Consider the following 16,468-nt stretch of genomic DNA (forward strand, 5'->3'; position numbering starts at 1 on the left):
ATTTTGAATGGTATTTTCAAAATGAAATAACGATTAAATATATTTTTCTTCTGCTTACTTGAATTTATTTGTGAAATGCTTTATTATGAAGTCTAATTTTTAAAAGTTGTAGCCTGCTCTGATGCATAGTGCAAAAGAAATGCAAAATGCACAACACATGACAAATTATCAAGTAAAATTACCATGTGTTTCTCCTCTTTAGGAAGCTAAATTAATAAGCTAAGGGTTTTCTTAATCTTCTTTTACAGGAGCAATAACCACAGTCAATCACAAACAAACAAAAATGCACTCTTCACATATTTTAAAGACTATTGATTCTATCCCATGCATAAACAAAAAGATAACTGACATTAACACAACAGACAAGCTGATTATATACCTCATTATCTACTCTGCATTTGTTATTGCTATTTGGTGTGTTACTTAAATGGGTACCAAGAGGTTAAAATAAGAATTATCAGAAGAAAGAGGTGGAGGGAGAAGGAAAGGACAGAGAGAAAGAGTAGGAAAGAGGAAAGTGGTTTTCTGTAGTTATCCCTAGGTAAGTGATAGGAGCTTGCAGAAAATCCCAGGAGAAAAAGAGTCCAGCCAGATTATTTATTTTTAAATCTCCTGCTCACATTTGCTTTAAGAGGGAGTTTAAGGTCTTTTTTAAGAGCAATGGAACACCAGAACTCACACATTCAGAGACAGCCTTACACCTTTTTCTGTGTAACAATTTTTCTCCACCCATCTCCATACGTAACTGATTCCTGTTCACCACTATTACACTGCTGCACAAGACTAGCCAGAGGATTTGTGGGGAGGGTTAGGAAGGGGATTCTCTTGGCTACATCCCAAACTTAACTAACCTATTTTATAAAAAGATGTTGGACAGTGATTGAGATCTTCAGGTATCACCCCACCTCCAGCCTCCTGCTGCAGAAATGGAATCCAACTATTTGTGCTGGTGATATGGACAGTTGCCAACATCTAGACAAATGTTGCAATGGGCCGTTGTTCAAGTAAGTTGAGGGTCGAGATCACTAGGCCCCAAAGCCACTGGTGAACCTGTTTCTCTCTCACACCGTCACGGAAATTATGGCACAACAGTTAAATGGCTTGACCAAAGCCAAAGACTCAGAGACAGGGCTTGAATGAAGGAATCCTTTATTCTCAGTCCTGTACTTAATCCACTAGAACAGTGGTTTTCAACCTTTTTTCATTTGCAGACCCCTAAACATTTTTGAATGGAGACATGGACCCACTTTTGAAATCTTAGACATAGGCTGTGGCTACACTTAGCACTTCAAAGCGCTGCTCCGTACTCCACCTCCCTGTGGGGAATAACGTACAGCGCTGGGAGCCGCGCTCCCAGCGCTGGGGCTTTGACCACACTGGCGCTTTGCAGCGCCGCAATTTGCAGCGCTGGAGAGGGTATGTTTTCACACCCTGCTGCAGCGCTGCAAATTTGTAAGTGTAGCCAAGCCCTTAGTCTGTGGACCCCCATGGGTCTGCGGGCAACAGGTTGAAAACCACTGCACCAGACCATACTGCCTCTCATGCTATCAAATTCATCCTCTAGTGGCAAATGGTCATATTGGTTTCTCAGCAACGGAACTAGTTCAAATGAAGCCAATGCCTGCTGCATCTCGCTGCTCCCATCCAGGTACAGTACTGACCCTGCTTAGCGTGTGAAATCTGATGGAGTCAGAGAGCATGGTGTTCAGCTGGAAGAATACAGCAAGGCAGCTATTTTGCAAACGATAGGCAGAAGTAGTGAACAGTATTAGGTATCCAAATTGTATTATATGTGAGATAATAAATCACAAACAGGTAAGTATGGGTGTTAATTATGTCATCCAGATACCACAGTCATAAGTATGGGGTAGCAACACAAAATACCTGATCAGTGTGTCTATTTGCACAGTACAGAGTTAGTTTTATACTCATGTAGGACCCATATAATAAATCTTACCTTGATGTAGTGAACAAGAGAATTAGCAAAGAATCTACACAGTTTGACTGTCCTCTGGAACAACTTGTAGTCAGTGTTCTCCTATCAAAAGGAAAGCAGCAATGAAAACACCATGGACAGACTAAGAAGATATCAAAGAAAGCAACATTGCAAGATACATTATTAACAGGGCTAGAAACTTTATTTTGTTTGTTAAAGGAAGCTTGGATTCCACACAAACACAGCAGAAATTGGGGAGAACCTATAAGAATGGATGATGTCCCCGGAATCTCAAAACAATTTTTCACAGGAATCTTCAAAACGTAACTGTTGTCTTTTAATTGACCTAGTGAAAGCAGCAGTATATGAAATGAATGAGATTCCTGAAAAGAGTACTGGAGGTGGGGTGGGAGGGAGAATACTCTTTGTATCTACCCAAAGTATCCTGGACACTAACCAGTGCTATTAGTCTCCCTTTCAATGTGGTTTTCTAGAGAACCTTGTAAGCAATGTGAAGTACCTAGTGTGTAAAATGAGACTATTTTTCACCAGTAACACTGCTTAGCAAACATATCTATCTTTGCAGTGCTTCCTAACCCGACTCTTTCTCAAGCCCAAAAGTAGTTTTGGGGGAGTGTTCATTCACCTGCGTCCCAGACAGCTTCATCTGCTCAGCCAGCTGCAAACAGGAATGGAATGAGAAGAGGGTGTCCTTGCACAGGCCACTGAGGATGTCCATGTGTTTCAAATGGCTCTGTAGCAGGGAATGGTGCTTGAGGCTTTGCCTAACAAAGCCAGAGAGGAACAGGATCAGATGCTTAATTGTCAGAAACAAATCAAGAGACAACAGGTCTTAATGAGCACTATTCCACAGACCCTACTCTACTCTGTCTAGGCTCCTACACTGCACCCATCACCATGGTTTCTGAGTGCACTAATGCAGCAGTGTTCTGACAAATGCCAAGGAACTCAGAGACAGAACCACTCTAATCCTATTGTGACTATTTATCGAAGCACAGAAGGGATACAGGATGTGTCAACAAGGTGACAGAATCTAATCCAACAATATCAGTGGAATTTCAATTCAGACCCTTGGGGAACATTTAAATCATAATATTGTATTTAGAATTTATTTCCTTAACACATTATAAAAAAGATTTAAGAGTGTTTGACTTTCTAAGACAAGGCTTATAACTTTTTCCACTGAGAATGCATTACTAGTTGAACTTTAGTGGGAATCAGGACCCCACCTCCCATAGGCACTTTTGAAAAGCCTAGCTTTAAACAAGTTATAAAACAGTGGCTCTGAAATACACTTGGGATACACAACAGCAACCTTCAAAGTATTAAAACATACTTGATTATGAACTTCCATGTGTTGGCATGAAGGGCATGGTCCATGTTGGAAATGACAGAGCAGATCTCCAGCACAGTGTGGATCACTGCAGAGAGAACAGTAAGAGCAAACAAACACTGAATTTAAATGGACCTGTATATGCAATGCCTGAAAAAAAACCAAACACAGCTGTCACATCACTGCATTTGCAAAACCCCTTCCAGTTCTGGAAAACTGACCAATTATCAGGTGCTGAACGCCCTTAACTCCCACTGAAGGCAACAGGAATTGAGGGTGCTCAACGTCTAGCAGGAAGTGCTCTGCATTTTGGGGGATCAGGCCCACCGTCTGTAGAAAACAGGGGGCTGGGCAGGATAAAGAAACATCTTTCATATACACACCTGACACCATATCTACAATACTGTCCTCAACAGAAGCGGATTCCATAGAGATCATATCAAGCAGCTCCATAAGCTGCTTTTGAAGAGAATAGGTCTCTTTAAACAGAGATTGGAGGAGGTCAGAAATCAAGTGCAGGCACCCACTGTACAGTGACTCGCTGTCCTGTAGGAAATGTGGGATTAGGGAGAGTTAGAAAATGTCTGAGAATCAAGATTTGATGTTGCTCCTGCTGAAATCAATGAGATTTTTCTTACAAATGTCAATGGGCGCAGAATCAAGGAATACAAACATCTACTTCAACTCACACAACCAGCAAGAGCTGTAGACTTTAAATAACCATCTGTGGTTACTATGCATGAACTACAAAATCCTACTCACTTAGGGCCTGATCCAAAGACCAGTCAATCAGCAAGAGTCTTTCTACTGATTTAACTGAACTTTGAATCAGACCCTTGATGCATGACTATAAAATCAGATTTCTACCAAAATCTAGGACCATATTTCATGATAAACATAGTTGTATTCCAAAAGTTTCCCAGTACTTTAAAGTGTTTCTTAATAACAGATTGCCTACTGGAGGAGAAGTCCTTAGCGAGGTCTCACTGTGTAATCTGGCTCCATAAGTATTGAAAGGTTCTAATAAGCAAGGAAGACAAGCTCAAAAGGGAAATTGATGCCAGTAGGATGGATGACAAATTATTACGTCTTCTGATACTAGCACTGCTTACAGCAGGAAAAGTTTCAAGCACAACAATCAGTTTTCCTCCATCTGCAGGTGCTGTAAAATGTGACACCAACATGTTTTTATACATAACGCAAAGTATTTAATCCCAATCACAAATCTGCCTTGAAATTTGCACTGAATCATAGGGTTAATATTAACACATCCATAATCACTTACACCTCTGCAAACCCACTGAAGACAATGGGCTTGCACGGGTGTCAATGAGGGCCTAATTAGTTAAACAATTTATTGGGCACAATACAGGAGTAACCAGGCGAAGTGTAATGGCCTGTGGTATACAGATCAGACTAGATAATCTAATGATCCCTTCTCATCTTAAACGGTATGAATTTCATCAGAACCACCTTTATTACTGGTAATAATGCACAAGATGGAAATAACTGAGCTTGGCTTTCAGAGGCCACGCTGAGTTTGCAGAGCTGGCAGTTGGAAAAGCCATTGTCATACTTGTAAACTGAGCACATTTGATCCAATATTGAGACAACAAGTACGGAAAGGCACAAAAGTAACTTTTCAAAGCAAAATCACATCTCAAAGGATTTTTTAAAATGCTCTATAACTAGATCTAGAATAGTTTTTTTTCCTATTAATCCAGAGACCTACCTTGCAGTGCATAAATGTGTTTTTGATTACATACAGAATGGAAGAGGGAAGGCTACGGATACTCTCTAGAGGCACAGGCTCCTGCAGGGTACAGATATGTCGCACACAACCCGTCAGAGTTTCCAGCAGCTGCACCATAGTCTGCAAGTGAGATCATCATCACTGAAGGCACAATCTATAACAATACACTGCAGCAGTTAATTCAAAAGCAAAAATTGTAAAGCAGCTCTTCCCTTGTGCATTTGGCTAAACTGTTCTCTGTCTTTTAGGACATTAGCAAACAGAAAAGTATTAGGAAGCCAGAAAAATGAATGAAGCTCTGTAAAAAAGACAGCAGCAGTTTCAGACCACAGCTTTTCTGTGATGTCATATTCTCTTTACATGAGAATCATGTTTGTATTGTCTGCTGCTTATCAGTTTTTTATTATTTCAAGATTGACAGTATCAACTAACAGAGCTTTCAAAGCACAGTTATACCCTAAAAAGTGATTATGAAAAAAAAGGCATCTTCCTAAATACTGGCTCTGCTCCTTGAGAGCATTTAGAACAACATCTGCTTTCTTTTTTTTTTTTTTTACTACTAATTATTCCTGTTAGCACTGCTGACCCAATCCAGATCTTGGAGAAAAAAATTGATTCTATTTTGGCTTACACATGATCTATCAAATTTTTAACTCAAATCCAACTGCAGGCTAAATTTTAGCCTCAGTTACACTTTTATAACAATAATTAATACAATGGAACTGCATGTGTGTCATGAAGGGCAGAATCTGGCCAGCAGAATCTTTATGACTGATGATGGAATATCATATAGAGTCAATGACAGATAAACATGAAACCTCACAATGCAACATGATGAAAATCAAGACTAACAATCTAAAGCCCCAATCCTGAAAGTATTTATACACATGCTGAACTACCCTTTATCAACAGAAATATATGGACACTGCCTGACATATTCAAACTAGTTGCACTATGACAAATCCAGAATGGAATTTTACATTCAGCTGTTACTGGCACAAACACTTCACAAATCTCTCCACGGTTTTGGTAAAAAACATATAATCACCTAACCACTGCTCTTACAGTCATTTAAATAGACTTACCTGTAAAACATTCCTCACCGCTTTGCATAATTCTGTGTTCTGGCTGGTTAGTCCTTTGGCTTGACTAGATAATTCATACAACAAATCATCAAATAATTGTATTGCCTGTCAGAATAAAGCAAATTAAAATAAAACTGATATTATTAGACTCCAACATATACCCAGTGTAAAACCAGGGCACCCATCATACATCCACTTTTATCTTTGGTATGGAGGTGTGGAATGCAGACACTTATGCTTCATAGCCTAGCTGTTTGGAGCAAGAAGTATTGCATGTCAGAACCTGCAGTTTCCACAGGTCACACTTCTATTTAAGAGGAGGGCAGATATCATGCATTCTGTAATTACACAGAAATGAGTCTCTCTATAGTTAGTTTAATGGAGCTTCCCATGTAACCGTCAACCCCAACTTTAACCAATATTCACATTACTACAAATTTTATATAATACATCATACCCTAGCACAGACTTTTCTTAAGTTTGGTTCAAATCAATCATTTTGGTGATAGAGAGTTTTGTTTTGTTTTAAAGGCAGTTTATTATTCTGAAAAGGTTTTGAGGTCATGCCATTTTGAAGATTTGTTTTTCTTTTGATTGGTCTTGATGCCTTAGCGTTGTTAGTCATGGAATTAGAAAGATATAAGCAGTTCTTTCCAAGCAGATATAGAACTTTGCATCGCTGATGTGGTGAAATTACAAAGGTTTAGGATATGCACATTATGAACCAGTTTCTTTCTATGCTCTGAAAATCTGTTGAGGATGATTAATATTGGAGTAGGAACTGACCAGGCGCCCGTACAGACTTCCTGTTGTCTACAAGCAGGGATTCTAGGGAATTAAACCCCTACAGACAATGGGAGCTAGGCAACCCCTATTGTAGTCTCTTCTATTCCATTTAAAATGTGAATATTTAATTTAAGAATTTCAGTATAGCTATAATAAAAAGGGAGTATTTCATGTTGTCAGGACTGACCATATCCTAGGTTAATTTGGCCTTATAGATTATTTGCTACAAATACTTTGGTCTTGGGCCTTGCAATTTATTTAGCCAAAGAAGCACCCTCAAATTATAATAATAATCATAATAATGTAATTCTGCAGTTGCTTATCGTCTGTTTTAATAGGTCAATTTTTCTCAAAACAGGCTTTTAAAATTCACTTTATTATTGACTCCATCATACATAACATCATTGGCCCACTCTTCCAGCCATTGAAACCAACAATAAAAATCACAGGAGCAGGACTCGGGATATAAAATCATGAGATCATTTTAGAGTGAAAGGGAACGTATTTCAAACATTAGCTTGATTTCAAAACAAGAATTCTATCATACAAACTACTACAGACCTTGTAGTAACCAGGTTTTTAGTACTGATGTTTGATTCTTCACATTACGGAAGACATCATACCTTGGGTAACACTTTTGAGAAAAAGGTTTGCTCTAATTCTGAAAGGTTGATATGAGGCAGAAACATTTCAGTCAGAATCCTCAGCACACCTGTGAAGCAAAATATTTGCAGTAAAGGAGAACACCATAAAATGATCAAAAACATACCACTACCGCTATAATAAAAATACTTGCAACTGCACAAGTATTCTTTCTGATTGTAAAAGGGATAGCGACCCTAACAAATAAAATTGATGTCTGAGAGGCTAGGAAGGAAGGAAGGAAGGAATCCCACCCCCATAACAATGCCCATTTGGAGAGGTGCATGAATGTAGGGATCTTTACCTTCCCAGGAAGCAACAGTCTGATATACAGCACTATATAATATAGCTAGGATACCAGGCCACATTGACTAGAACAGAGGTGGGCAAACTACGGCCCGCCGGCCACATCAGGCCCACAGGACCTTCCTGCCCGGCCCCTGAGCTCCTGCCCCGGGAGGCTAGCCCCTCCCCTGATGTTCCCTCCCCCGCAGTCTCAGCTCGCTCCACCGCGGGCACAATGCTCTGGGCACGGGGGGCTGCGAGCTTCTGGAGCAGCGCAGATGCAGAGCCCGGCCTGACCCAGTGCTTTACACTGTGCGGTGCTGACGGCGTGGCTGGCTCCAGCCAGGCAGCGCAGCTGTAGCGCCGCCAGCCACCAGTGCTCCAGGAAGCGGTAACGGGGCAGGGAGCAAGGGGGTTGGATAGAGGGCCAAGGAGTTTGGGAGGGCAGGGGTCAGGGCGGTCAGAGGGCAGGGAACAGGGGATTGAATGGGGGTAGGGGTCCCGGGCGGGGGGCAGTCAGGAATGAGAGTTGGATGGGGCGGCGGGGGACAGTCAGGGGCAGGGGTTCCAGAGGCAGTCAAGGGACAGGGAGAAGGGATGGTTGGATGGGGTAGGGGTCCCTGGGGGGCTGTCAGGAATGAGAGGGGGGATTGGAAGGGCCGGCGGGGGCAGTCAGGGGCAGGGGGCCGGGGCGGATGGGGCAGGAGTCCTGGGGGGGAGGGGCAGATAGGAGGTCGGAGCCGGACCACAACTCCCTCCCCTAACTGGCCCTCCATACAATTTCTGAAACCTGATGCGGTCCTCAGGCCAAAAAGTTTGCCCATGCCTGGCTTAGAACCACTTCCATGCTGATGACAAATTGTGATACCAGTGTACAAATGAGACAGAAAGTGAAAAGAGATTCTATTTTTAATAAATACCCTAGCAATTATCAATGGCCCAAAAGGAAAAACAAGATCTTCATACACACATATGAATCTATTTCTCTTTTTGTTTTTAAGTTGTTCAGAATGTCTGTGATTATTGAAGACTGTCTTATAACATTATCTTCCTTGGTTTTGTAAAAGTATTTGTAATTAACACAGGGACTACAGTACAATAATTGTAATACAAAACGACTTATAGGGAAGAGGCACTGTAACACCAAATAAAGTTATAACTTACGAATACGCTCGGTCCAGTCGTCAGAATTTTGATACACCGAGTAAAAATGTTAAAGAAAAGAAACCCAAATATGTACAGACTAATCCTACTATGGAAGTTGCTACGACTCCAGTTCTGCAAACACTTAAAAGGATGTGGTAAATCAATGGCACTATTTCCATAGTAGCATCCACCATGTGTTTAAATGCTTGCAGGATTAGGACCAATATAAATGTAACTATATACACACAGATATCTTATTCAAAGTGAATTAGTGCAAAAAAAAAAGTTACTTAACTACTTTAATCAAACACAAAAATGAATAGAATGTTGTTTATAATTTTGAATTATTCCTACTTTCCAATGTATTCCAGTAACAGCACTCTCTATCCTACTGTTAATCAGATTGTCTACATAAAAGATAGCATGCAGTGTAGTTGTACTCATGTAATGTTTCCAGGATATTAGAGAGACAAGGCAGGTGAGGTAATATTTTTATTGGACCAACTCCTGTTGGAGACAAGCTTTTGAGTCACAGGTTCTTCAGGTCTGGTAAAGGAACTCCCAGCAGCAAAAACACCCTATAGCCCCTGTGGGTGAACACTTTTCAAAAAGCGTTCACTCTGTCTGCTGACTTATGTCCTCATTCTCAAAAGAAACCTGCACAATGCTTTCAAAAAATCAGGGACCCAAGAGAGAGACTGTGGATTTACAATTTATTACAACAATCTGTAACCTATAAACCCCCTCCTTTGTCCTATGACTGCAGAAGAGTAAACAAGCCACTCTACCTTGAATGGTCCCTTACAATATGTGCTAACTACTTATGCTGAACAATCTGTTCCACCTTGCATTTTGCTGTTTAGGCTGGCAGTTCCTTTCCCAGACCTGAAGAACAGCTCTGTGGCACTCAAAGACTTGTCTCTGTCATCAACAGAAGTTGGTCCAACAAAAGATATTACCTCACCCACCTTGTCTCTCTACATAGAAAATTAACATTCAATAATTTTAAATAACTAAAAGTTGGTGCTCATAACTTCTTTTACTCATCTTTTATAATTCAGTGTCAGGATCAGAATCTTCTTTTCACTGCAGTTTTCCTTTTACATGTTTATTCTTGTAAAGTGTGTTATTTTAAGAGGATTATTAGAATTCAGGGTTGCTACATTTCAAATTTACCCCTTTGGAATATTGAATTCTTTTAAAATTGAATTTTCACTTTACTGCACTGCTGTTACATTTGCTAGCCAGGCCCACATGTTCTTTATTTTCAGAACTCTGGGATACTCTGTTATTTTTATTTTGGTAACCTCATCTTTAGAAAAGTTAAACTGAAAAGCCATGGCCCCAAAAACCGCTCTGCGAGGGGGAGTCCCGCACTCATCCAGAGCCCTGAAAGGGCTTAACAGTTTGAGGGGTCAGTGGGATAAGTGTACAAAAACTAAACACAATACACAGCAATGGGAGTAGGGAGGAAGTCAGAGAAACCGAGCGACAACTGGTAGCTAAGGTTGGAGAACAGGGTAAAAAAGGCTATGGGCTGCACACAGTGATGGGTGCCTGGCAGTCGGAAACCAACAGTGCTGGGCAATGGAGACCCTGCATTAACCCATCAACCTTATGACTGCCCCAATGCCACCCAACAGCTACATCAGTGCAGACACCCACCCTATCCCTACCCCCAACACCCACAACTCTGCCCCTGTGCCACCCCATCAGCACCTGACACCAGTTCCATTCCTTTCCCAGCAACACCCCACAGCACCCTGGCCCCAGCGACAACCCCCAGTGCTCTGGCTCTAGCCCTGCATCCCACCCTCACTGCAGTGACACCCTGCAGCACCCCAGTGACACCCTACAGAGCCCCATCCTAGGGGCACCCCACAGAGCCTCAGCCCCAGTGACACCCTGCAGCACCTCAGCCCCACCCCCCAGTGCCCCACCGCTGCCAGCTGCTCCACTGACACCCCACAGCACTCACAGCCCCATTCCTGCCCCCCTGACACCCTGCATCGCCCAGCCGCGCCCCACTGACACGCCGGGGCCCCGCGGAAGGATATGAGCAGGCGGGGCAGGACGCAGGGCAGCTCCCGGCGGCAGAGCGCCCCGTCCCAGCCGCCCAGCTCCCGCAGCAGCAGCTCGGGGTCCGCCGGGGACCTGGCCCGGCCCGGCTCCGTCCCGCCAGCGGCAGCCCCCGCGCGGCTCGCGCTCTCCCAGCAGCCCCGCGGCAGGTGCCGCGCCGTGTGGGAGGGCCGGGCCAAGCGCGCGGCGCAGTGAGGCGGCCGGGCCGGCACAGGGCGGGAAGGGCCGGTAGGGGCTGTATGTAGCCGTGCGCGCTAGGGCCGCGGGGACCCCGGGGCAGCGTGAGTGACCCCCTCCCTCCCCCAGCCAGCCAGGGCCCGGGTCAGGGTGAGTGACCCCCTCCCCCCAGCCAGCCAGGGCCCGGGTCAGGGTGAGTGACCCCCTCCCCCCAGCCAGCCAGGGCCCGGGCAGGGTGAGTGACCCCCTCCCCCAGCCAGCCAGGGCCCGGGTCAGGGTGAGTGACCCCCTCCCCCCAGCCAGCCAGGGCCCGGGTCAGGGTGAGTGACCCCCTCCCCCCAGCCAGCCAGGGCCAGGGCAGGGTGAGTGACCCCCTCCCCCCAGCCAGCCAGGGACAAGGGAGTGGGACAGGGACAGATTTGTTCTGGGGAAGCAGCAGATGGAGCAGGGGAGTGGGCACCGGGAGACATGGCATCTGTTCCCAGCTGTGGCATTGGTCTGTTGAGCGTCTGGGCAAGTCACACCCCTGCTCTCTCTGCCTCTTTTCCCCCTCTCATCTTGTGTCTGGTCTCTTTAGAGATTGCAAATTCTTCAGGACAAACGGTCTCTTGCTCTACATGTACAGTGCCCAGCACAATGGGGCCACGATCTTAGACTCTAGAGGCTACTGTAGCACAGATAGTAATGTGAGAAGAACAGAGCCCTAGGCCCCAATTCTGCAAACATTTATGCACTTACTAAACTCTGCTCACAAGATTGTTGGCCTCCATTAAAGACAAGAACCCCTCAAAGCAGTGGGATTGCTCACAGGAGTAAGATTAAGCATGGGGTGAAATGTGTGCAGAATTAGTGCAGCTGCAGGCTAAGGCAACCAGACAGTAAGTGTGAAAAATTGGGATGGGGCTGAGGGGTAATAGGAGCTTATATGAGAAAAAGACCCCAAAATAGTGACTGTCCCTAAAAAATTGGGACATCTGCAGGCGGTGCTAGTGGAGAACTAGAGTAGTGCTAGTCTGTGTGGCTGGATCTAGTTTTCTAGATGGGTATGCATATGAGCCGTAATATTATTTAGATATTAGAATTCTTATTCAGATTAGAAATTGTCTCATTTCTGGCACCGTTTCTGACTGATGGTGTCACTTTTATTGTAAAGTGAGGACAAAACCAAACATACTAAGTGAGAATCAGATGCCCTGAAAAAGAACAGGAGAAACCCTGGCATAGTAGTTCAAAATAGAGCAAGTAGAATGCCGAGCAACAATCTTTTAATTTACAGACGAGAATGAGCCCACAGTCTGAAATTTGGAACAATCACATTTTCTTGTCGGACAATCAAATTTTAAATTTTAGTTTCCTGTAGGCAAGCAATTTATATCTTCTTGAACTTGTCGGTGTGCTTTGCAGGGAGGAAGGCTGTGACTAAAACACAAGATTAAATTATTCAGGAGACCAGACGTTACTCAACTCTGCCATTCACTTCCTGAATTACCTTTCACAAATCCCTTAATTGTCTTTTGTTTTCTCCTCTGTGAAATGGGAATAGTAAAAATTGCTTACCTCAAAGAGATGTTACAAGGTGGCATTAGATAATATTTGTAACTTATGTTGTCCTTTGGATAGATACAAGTGCAAAGTATTTATCTTTCAATTTAATGAAATGTGATATTTGACATATATTCTCTTTTTGTAGAATTCAACAGATGAATTTGCAGAGAAAGTGGACATTATACCTGCAAAGTAGAGGCTTTCATAGTGATGACTAATGTAAAGATCTTTGCAGACAGCTTTTAACTATGGCAGAGCAGTCTTACAGCCAGGGAACAAGTTCTTATCTGCACAAGCCATAGAAGAAAAATCACATTTATATTAACAATATTATTGGATGAGTGTCTGCCCGGTTGTAACTTTGGATATAAGCTGTGATTTACTTTTTTCATACTTCATAGGAAAATGGCTTTTCAGTTTAACTTCTCTATTGAAGAGAAAGCAGAAAATGAACTTGAGACTCTTGGTAATACAGCCTTGCAGCTGGAATCTGCACAGGCTTCTTTGAATCCAGGCGGATCTACAGAAAAGAGCAAAGAAATTTCATCAGAAGAAAATGTTGTGCACAAGGAGTCTCTGTGTGCACATGAGGCAACACCCAAAACTACAGATCCAGTAGCAAACTGTAGCCCTGATAAAAGCCAGGTGCAGGTGCTGCCAAAGGAACGAGCCGGCTTTAAAGTTGCCAAAGAGCATAATATTCCTGAAGATTTCAGCAAAGTGTTAGAAAATAAAGTTATGGACACTGTACAGGGCCTATACTATGTAAATATTTCTGTGGTGGAAATGACCCTTTCAAATGACTCCCATGAAGAAGACATAGTGTCTAAAAGTATTTCTTCTCACTCTGATCTTATCACAGGCATCTATGAAGGAGGGCTGAAAATATGGGAATGCACTTTTGATCTCATGGATTATTTGTCAGAGGCTGAAATGCAGTTTATCAACAAGACAGTCTTGGATCTTGGTTGTGGGGCTGGGCTGCTGGGAATACTTGCATTAAAGAGAAAAGCTGAAAAAGTCCACTTTCAGGACTATAACCGCACTGTGATTGATGAAATAACCTTGCCTAATGTAGTGGCTAACTGGACTGATGGTGGTGGTGATGGTGGAATTAGTGAACCTCCTTCAAAGAAGCACAAGAAAGCAGACTTCATACCAGCTCTAATGTCTAAGTGCAGATTTTTTTCTGGAGAATGGGCTGAGTTTAGCCAACTCCTGTTAAGTGGCAACAAACCCTTTTCAAAGTATGACCTTATTCTCACATCAGAGACCATCTACAATCCTGACTACTACAGTGCTTTGCATGATACAATTTCTAAACTGTTGGATAAAAATGGCCGCGTGTATTTGGCTAGCAAAGCACATTATTTTGGGGTGGGAGGTGGTGTGCATATCTTTGAAAAATTCATTGAAGAGAGGAATGTGTTCAGGACTAGAACTGTCAAAGTTATCGATGAAGGACTGATGCGGTACATTATTGAAATGACCTTTAAGATTTCCAGTTAATCCATTCATTCCCCATTGTGCCTGTTAAATATCTTAATAAAGATGTGATTTATAGCCACATGTCCCTCTGCCTTTTTATCTGTTGAGTTGTTCTGAAATGTCTTATAGGTCAGGTTGCCTTTTCCTCCTTTGTGTGAGTGGGAGAAAAAGGTGAAGAATTCATTTTCACTATATAATTGTATATATTTGCTTTTTTCATAAGAGTTTTTATAAGTGTTGTCAGAAGGTGCCAAATTGACAAGGCGAGGCACTCTTAAATTCTCTCATAAAACAGGTATAACACAGAAAGCAGCAGTGAAACTTGCTTCGTCCATCTACCTCCTCTCTGCTCTACAGGGACCCACCTCTACAGGTAAGGGAACTTGGCTTCCATTCTAATTCAGTTCTTGGCCTGTCTGCTGAGGCTGCCCACCAAGGGTGGTGGTTAATATTCTGATTGTGGTAGTAACACTGGTCCACTAAGAACTGGACTGAAACCAATTCATTTAATGTAGGCCACTGAAGGGTCATCATATGGTAATTGCTAGCAATCAACCCTCACCTGGGCTTGATTTAAAACTTGTAAATATCCTTCTCAAATGACAAACTTACATCCTATCTACCTAAAAGTCTCTAATGTGGTCTTCAGATTCTGTCCTAAGCGCAATGGTTGGGCTATCTGAGCTCCCTACCCATCTCGCTCCCCCATTGCACCGAAGAAGCGGACAGGGTCTGAAAGGCTGGTGTTCGGAGGGGACCAGAAGACTGCACTGAGTACTGGCCCCTTCTGGACAAAGCCCCTCCTGACCCTGGCTCTTCAGCAGGGCCCTATCTGCTTCCCCTGGCTGACAGGCAGGGGTCAGGAGGAGAGTGGAAGGCTGCATTTTCTGATTACTGGTGGAGTCAGGAGGGGACTCTGTCTGGCAAGTGAAGCAAGTAGGGCTCTGTGCCCTGGGGCCATGTTGAAGGCTTAGGATTGGGAGGGGGCTCTGTCTGGCAAAGGGTCCAGTACTCATGGAGTGGAGCTTTCACATTCCATGGCCCTTCATCCTGGCACCATCTTCCTCTTCACAGTAAGGGAGGAAGACAGGCAGGGGTCCAGGCCCGCGCTGCTGAGACCACCTGCTCCCTGCAGACTGTGAGTACTGAGCACCCCTCTCCCACCACCTGCTGCCCCTCATTTTCAGCTTTTACCCATTTTTCACTGTTTTTTAAATTTTGAATAAACACTGATAAATTCCTGGCAAATTAAAACAAAAAGCTGAAAACGAAGAGCCCTATGTATAATGTTGATATTTACACTACTGCCAAAGCACAGAAGGGTGATTACCTTATAAAATCTGCTCAATCTACTTTTAATGGCAACTTGTTTGGGTATAAAGGGAGGGAGGCTGTGGACAAAGGTTGGCAGAGCATAGCTACCGTTTTCCAATCGGAGTCACAACTGGTTGTGTGCAATAATGACCAGTGTGTGTCTCTCACTTTACTATTGCCTCAGGGAGTCAAAAGTCTAAGAGCTAAGGGAGTGCAATCCATTTGCACTGGGAGAAGGATACACAAGAAGGAGAATCCTAGATGTGTTCTGTTGATGAAAAGGTGCTTATAACCATCTACTACTTTATTGTATCCTTCTGCAAGGAACTTTTTTCCATAATGGAAGAGTTGCCTAATTCTTCCCACTCATGTCCCCAGAAGACTTCTTTTAGAAAAAAATTAATATATATAAAAGAAAGCCACCCTCCGGCGACAATAAGCCATGGCAGCCTAGTTCTTAGGTTTCTAGTGCAATGCTCAGATAGTCGAACGTATTCAGCTTTTGAACTTGTGCCTTGCAATACACACAAGGTATTTACTAATAGCCAATTACTGCAGACCTTGAGCTGCCTTACTGCTGTATTCTCCTGTAGCAATGAATGAAGCCAAGTCAGTCAGTCTGTTCCGGTAGAGTGCCCCAAGCGGGGATTTTCCACGTCTTTTATTATAATGGTTACATAAATCATTCTGTTATGCGCATGTGCTAACATAATCCAACTACTTCGCCCCCTCCCCTGATTGGTGCCTTATGCACTGTGTACTCCAGTGGTATGCACCTGGTCGGCGCTTTATCTGTGTGTCTCCTGATCGGAAGTGTGGGGGTGTGGGAACCACTTCATCCGCTCTAAATCCGGGGGCGGCATTCCTACCCCCTTAGC

General features: G+C 43.4%; 2 protein-coding genes across 13 annotated transcripts in view; one reads left to right on the top strand and one right to left on the bottom strand.

The window, feature by feature from the left end:
* C8H1orf112 (chromosome 8 C1orf112 homolog) overlaps nucleotides 1-11,169 on the bottom strand; it is a 34,324-nt gene extending 23,155 nt beyond the window's left edge. For 3 of the 7 annotated variants that reach the window (XM_039486445.1, XM_039486443.1, XM_039486442.1), the window contains exons 1-9: nucleotides 11,045-11,140; nucleotides 9,006-9,045; nucleotides 7,538-7,626; nucleotides 6,129-6,233; nucleotides 5,023-5,163; nucleotides 3,674-3,836; nucleotides 3,294-3,378; nucleotides 2,583-2,721; nucleotides 1,958-2,038 (exon numbers count right to left, since the gene is read on the bottom strand). In XM_039486445.1, coding sequence (XP_039342379.1) covers nucleotides 1,958-2,038; nucleotides 2,583-2,721; nucleotides 3,294-3,378; nucleotides 3,674-3,836; nucleotides 5,023-5,163; nucleotides 6,129-6,233; nucleotides 7,538-7,603 — 780 coding nt within the window. In that variant the 5' untranslated portion in view covers nucleotides 7,604-7,626; nucleotides 9,006-9,045; nucleotides 11,045-11,140. Of the gene's footprint in view, nucleotides 1-1,957; nucleotides 2,039-2,582; nucleotides 2,722-3,293; nucleotides 3,379-3,673; nucleotides 3,837-5,022; nucleotides 5,164-6,128; nucleotides 6,234-7,475; nucleotides 7,497-7,537; nucleotides 7,629-9,005; nucleotides 9,046-11,044 lie in introns of those variants that run through there. The other 4 variants (XM_039486446.1, XM_039486441.1, XM_039486444.1 and 1 more) reach the window with 4 other exon arrangements.
* A 65-nt stretch (nucleotides 11,170-11,234) lies between these two features.
* Nucleotides 11,235-14,357, top strand: LOC120369721 (histidine protein methyltransferase 1 homolog). Of its 6 annotated transcripts, none has more exons than XM_039483325.1 (2): nucleotides 11,235-11,294; nucleotides 12,934-14,357. In XM_039483325.1, the coding sequence occupies exon 2, from the start codon at nucleotides 13,194-13,196 to the stop codon at nucleotides 14,295-14,297; it is 1,104 nt and encodes a 367-aa protein (XP_039339259.1). In that variant the 5' UTR covers nucleotides 11,235-11,294; nucleotides 12,934-13,193; the 3' UTR covers nucleotides 14,298-14,357. The 6 variants fall into 6 exon arrangements, with proteins under 6 accessions (XP_039339259.1, XP_039339260.1, XP_039339256.1 ...); XM_039483326.1 differs by having other exon boundaries at nucleotides 11,236-11,303; XM_039483322.1 differs by having other exon boundaries at nucleotides 11,246-11,347.
* The last annotated feature ends 2,111 nt before the right edge of the window (nucleotides 14,358-16,468 follow it).

Source organism: Mauremys reevesii, linkage group 8 (assembly GCF_016161935.1).
Source record: "Mauremys reevesii isolate NIE-2019 linkage group 8, ASM1616193v1, whole genome shotgun sequence".
NCBI lineage: Eukaryota > Metazoa > Chordata > Testudines > Geoemydidae > Mauremys > Mauremys reevesii.

Bases quoted from the DNA above. Each gene is read 5' to 3' on its own strand.
- LOC120369721 (XM_039483325.1), top strand. From the start codon at position 13,194: ATGGCTTTTCAGTTTAACTTCTCTATTGAAGAGAAAGCAGAAAATGAA.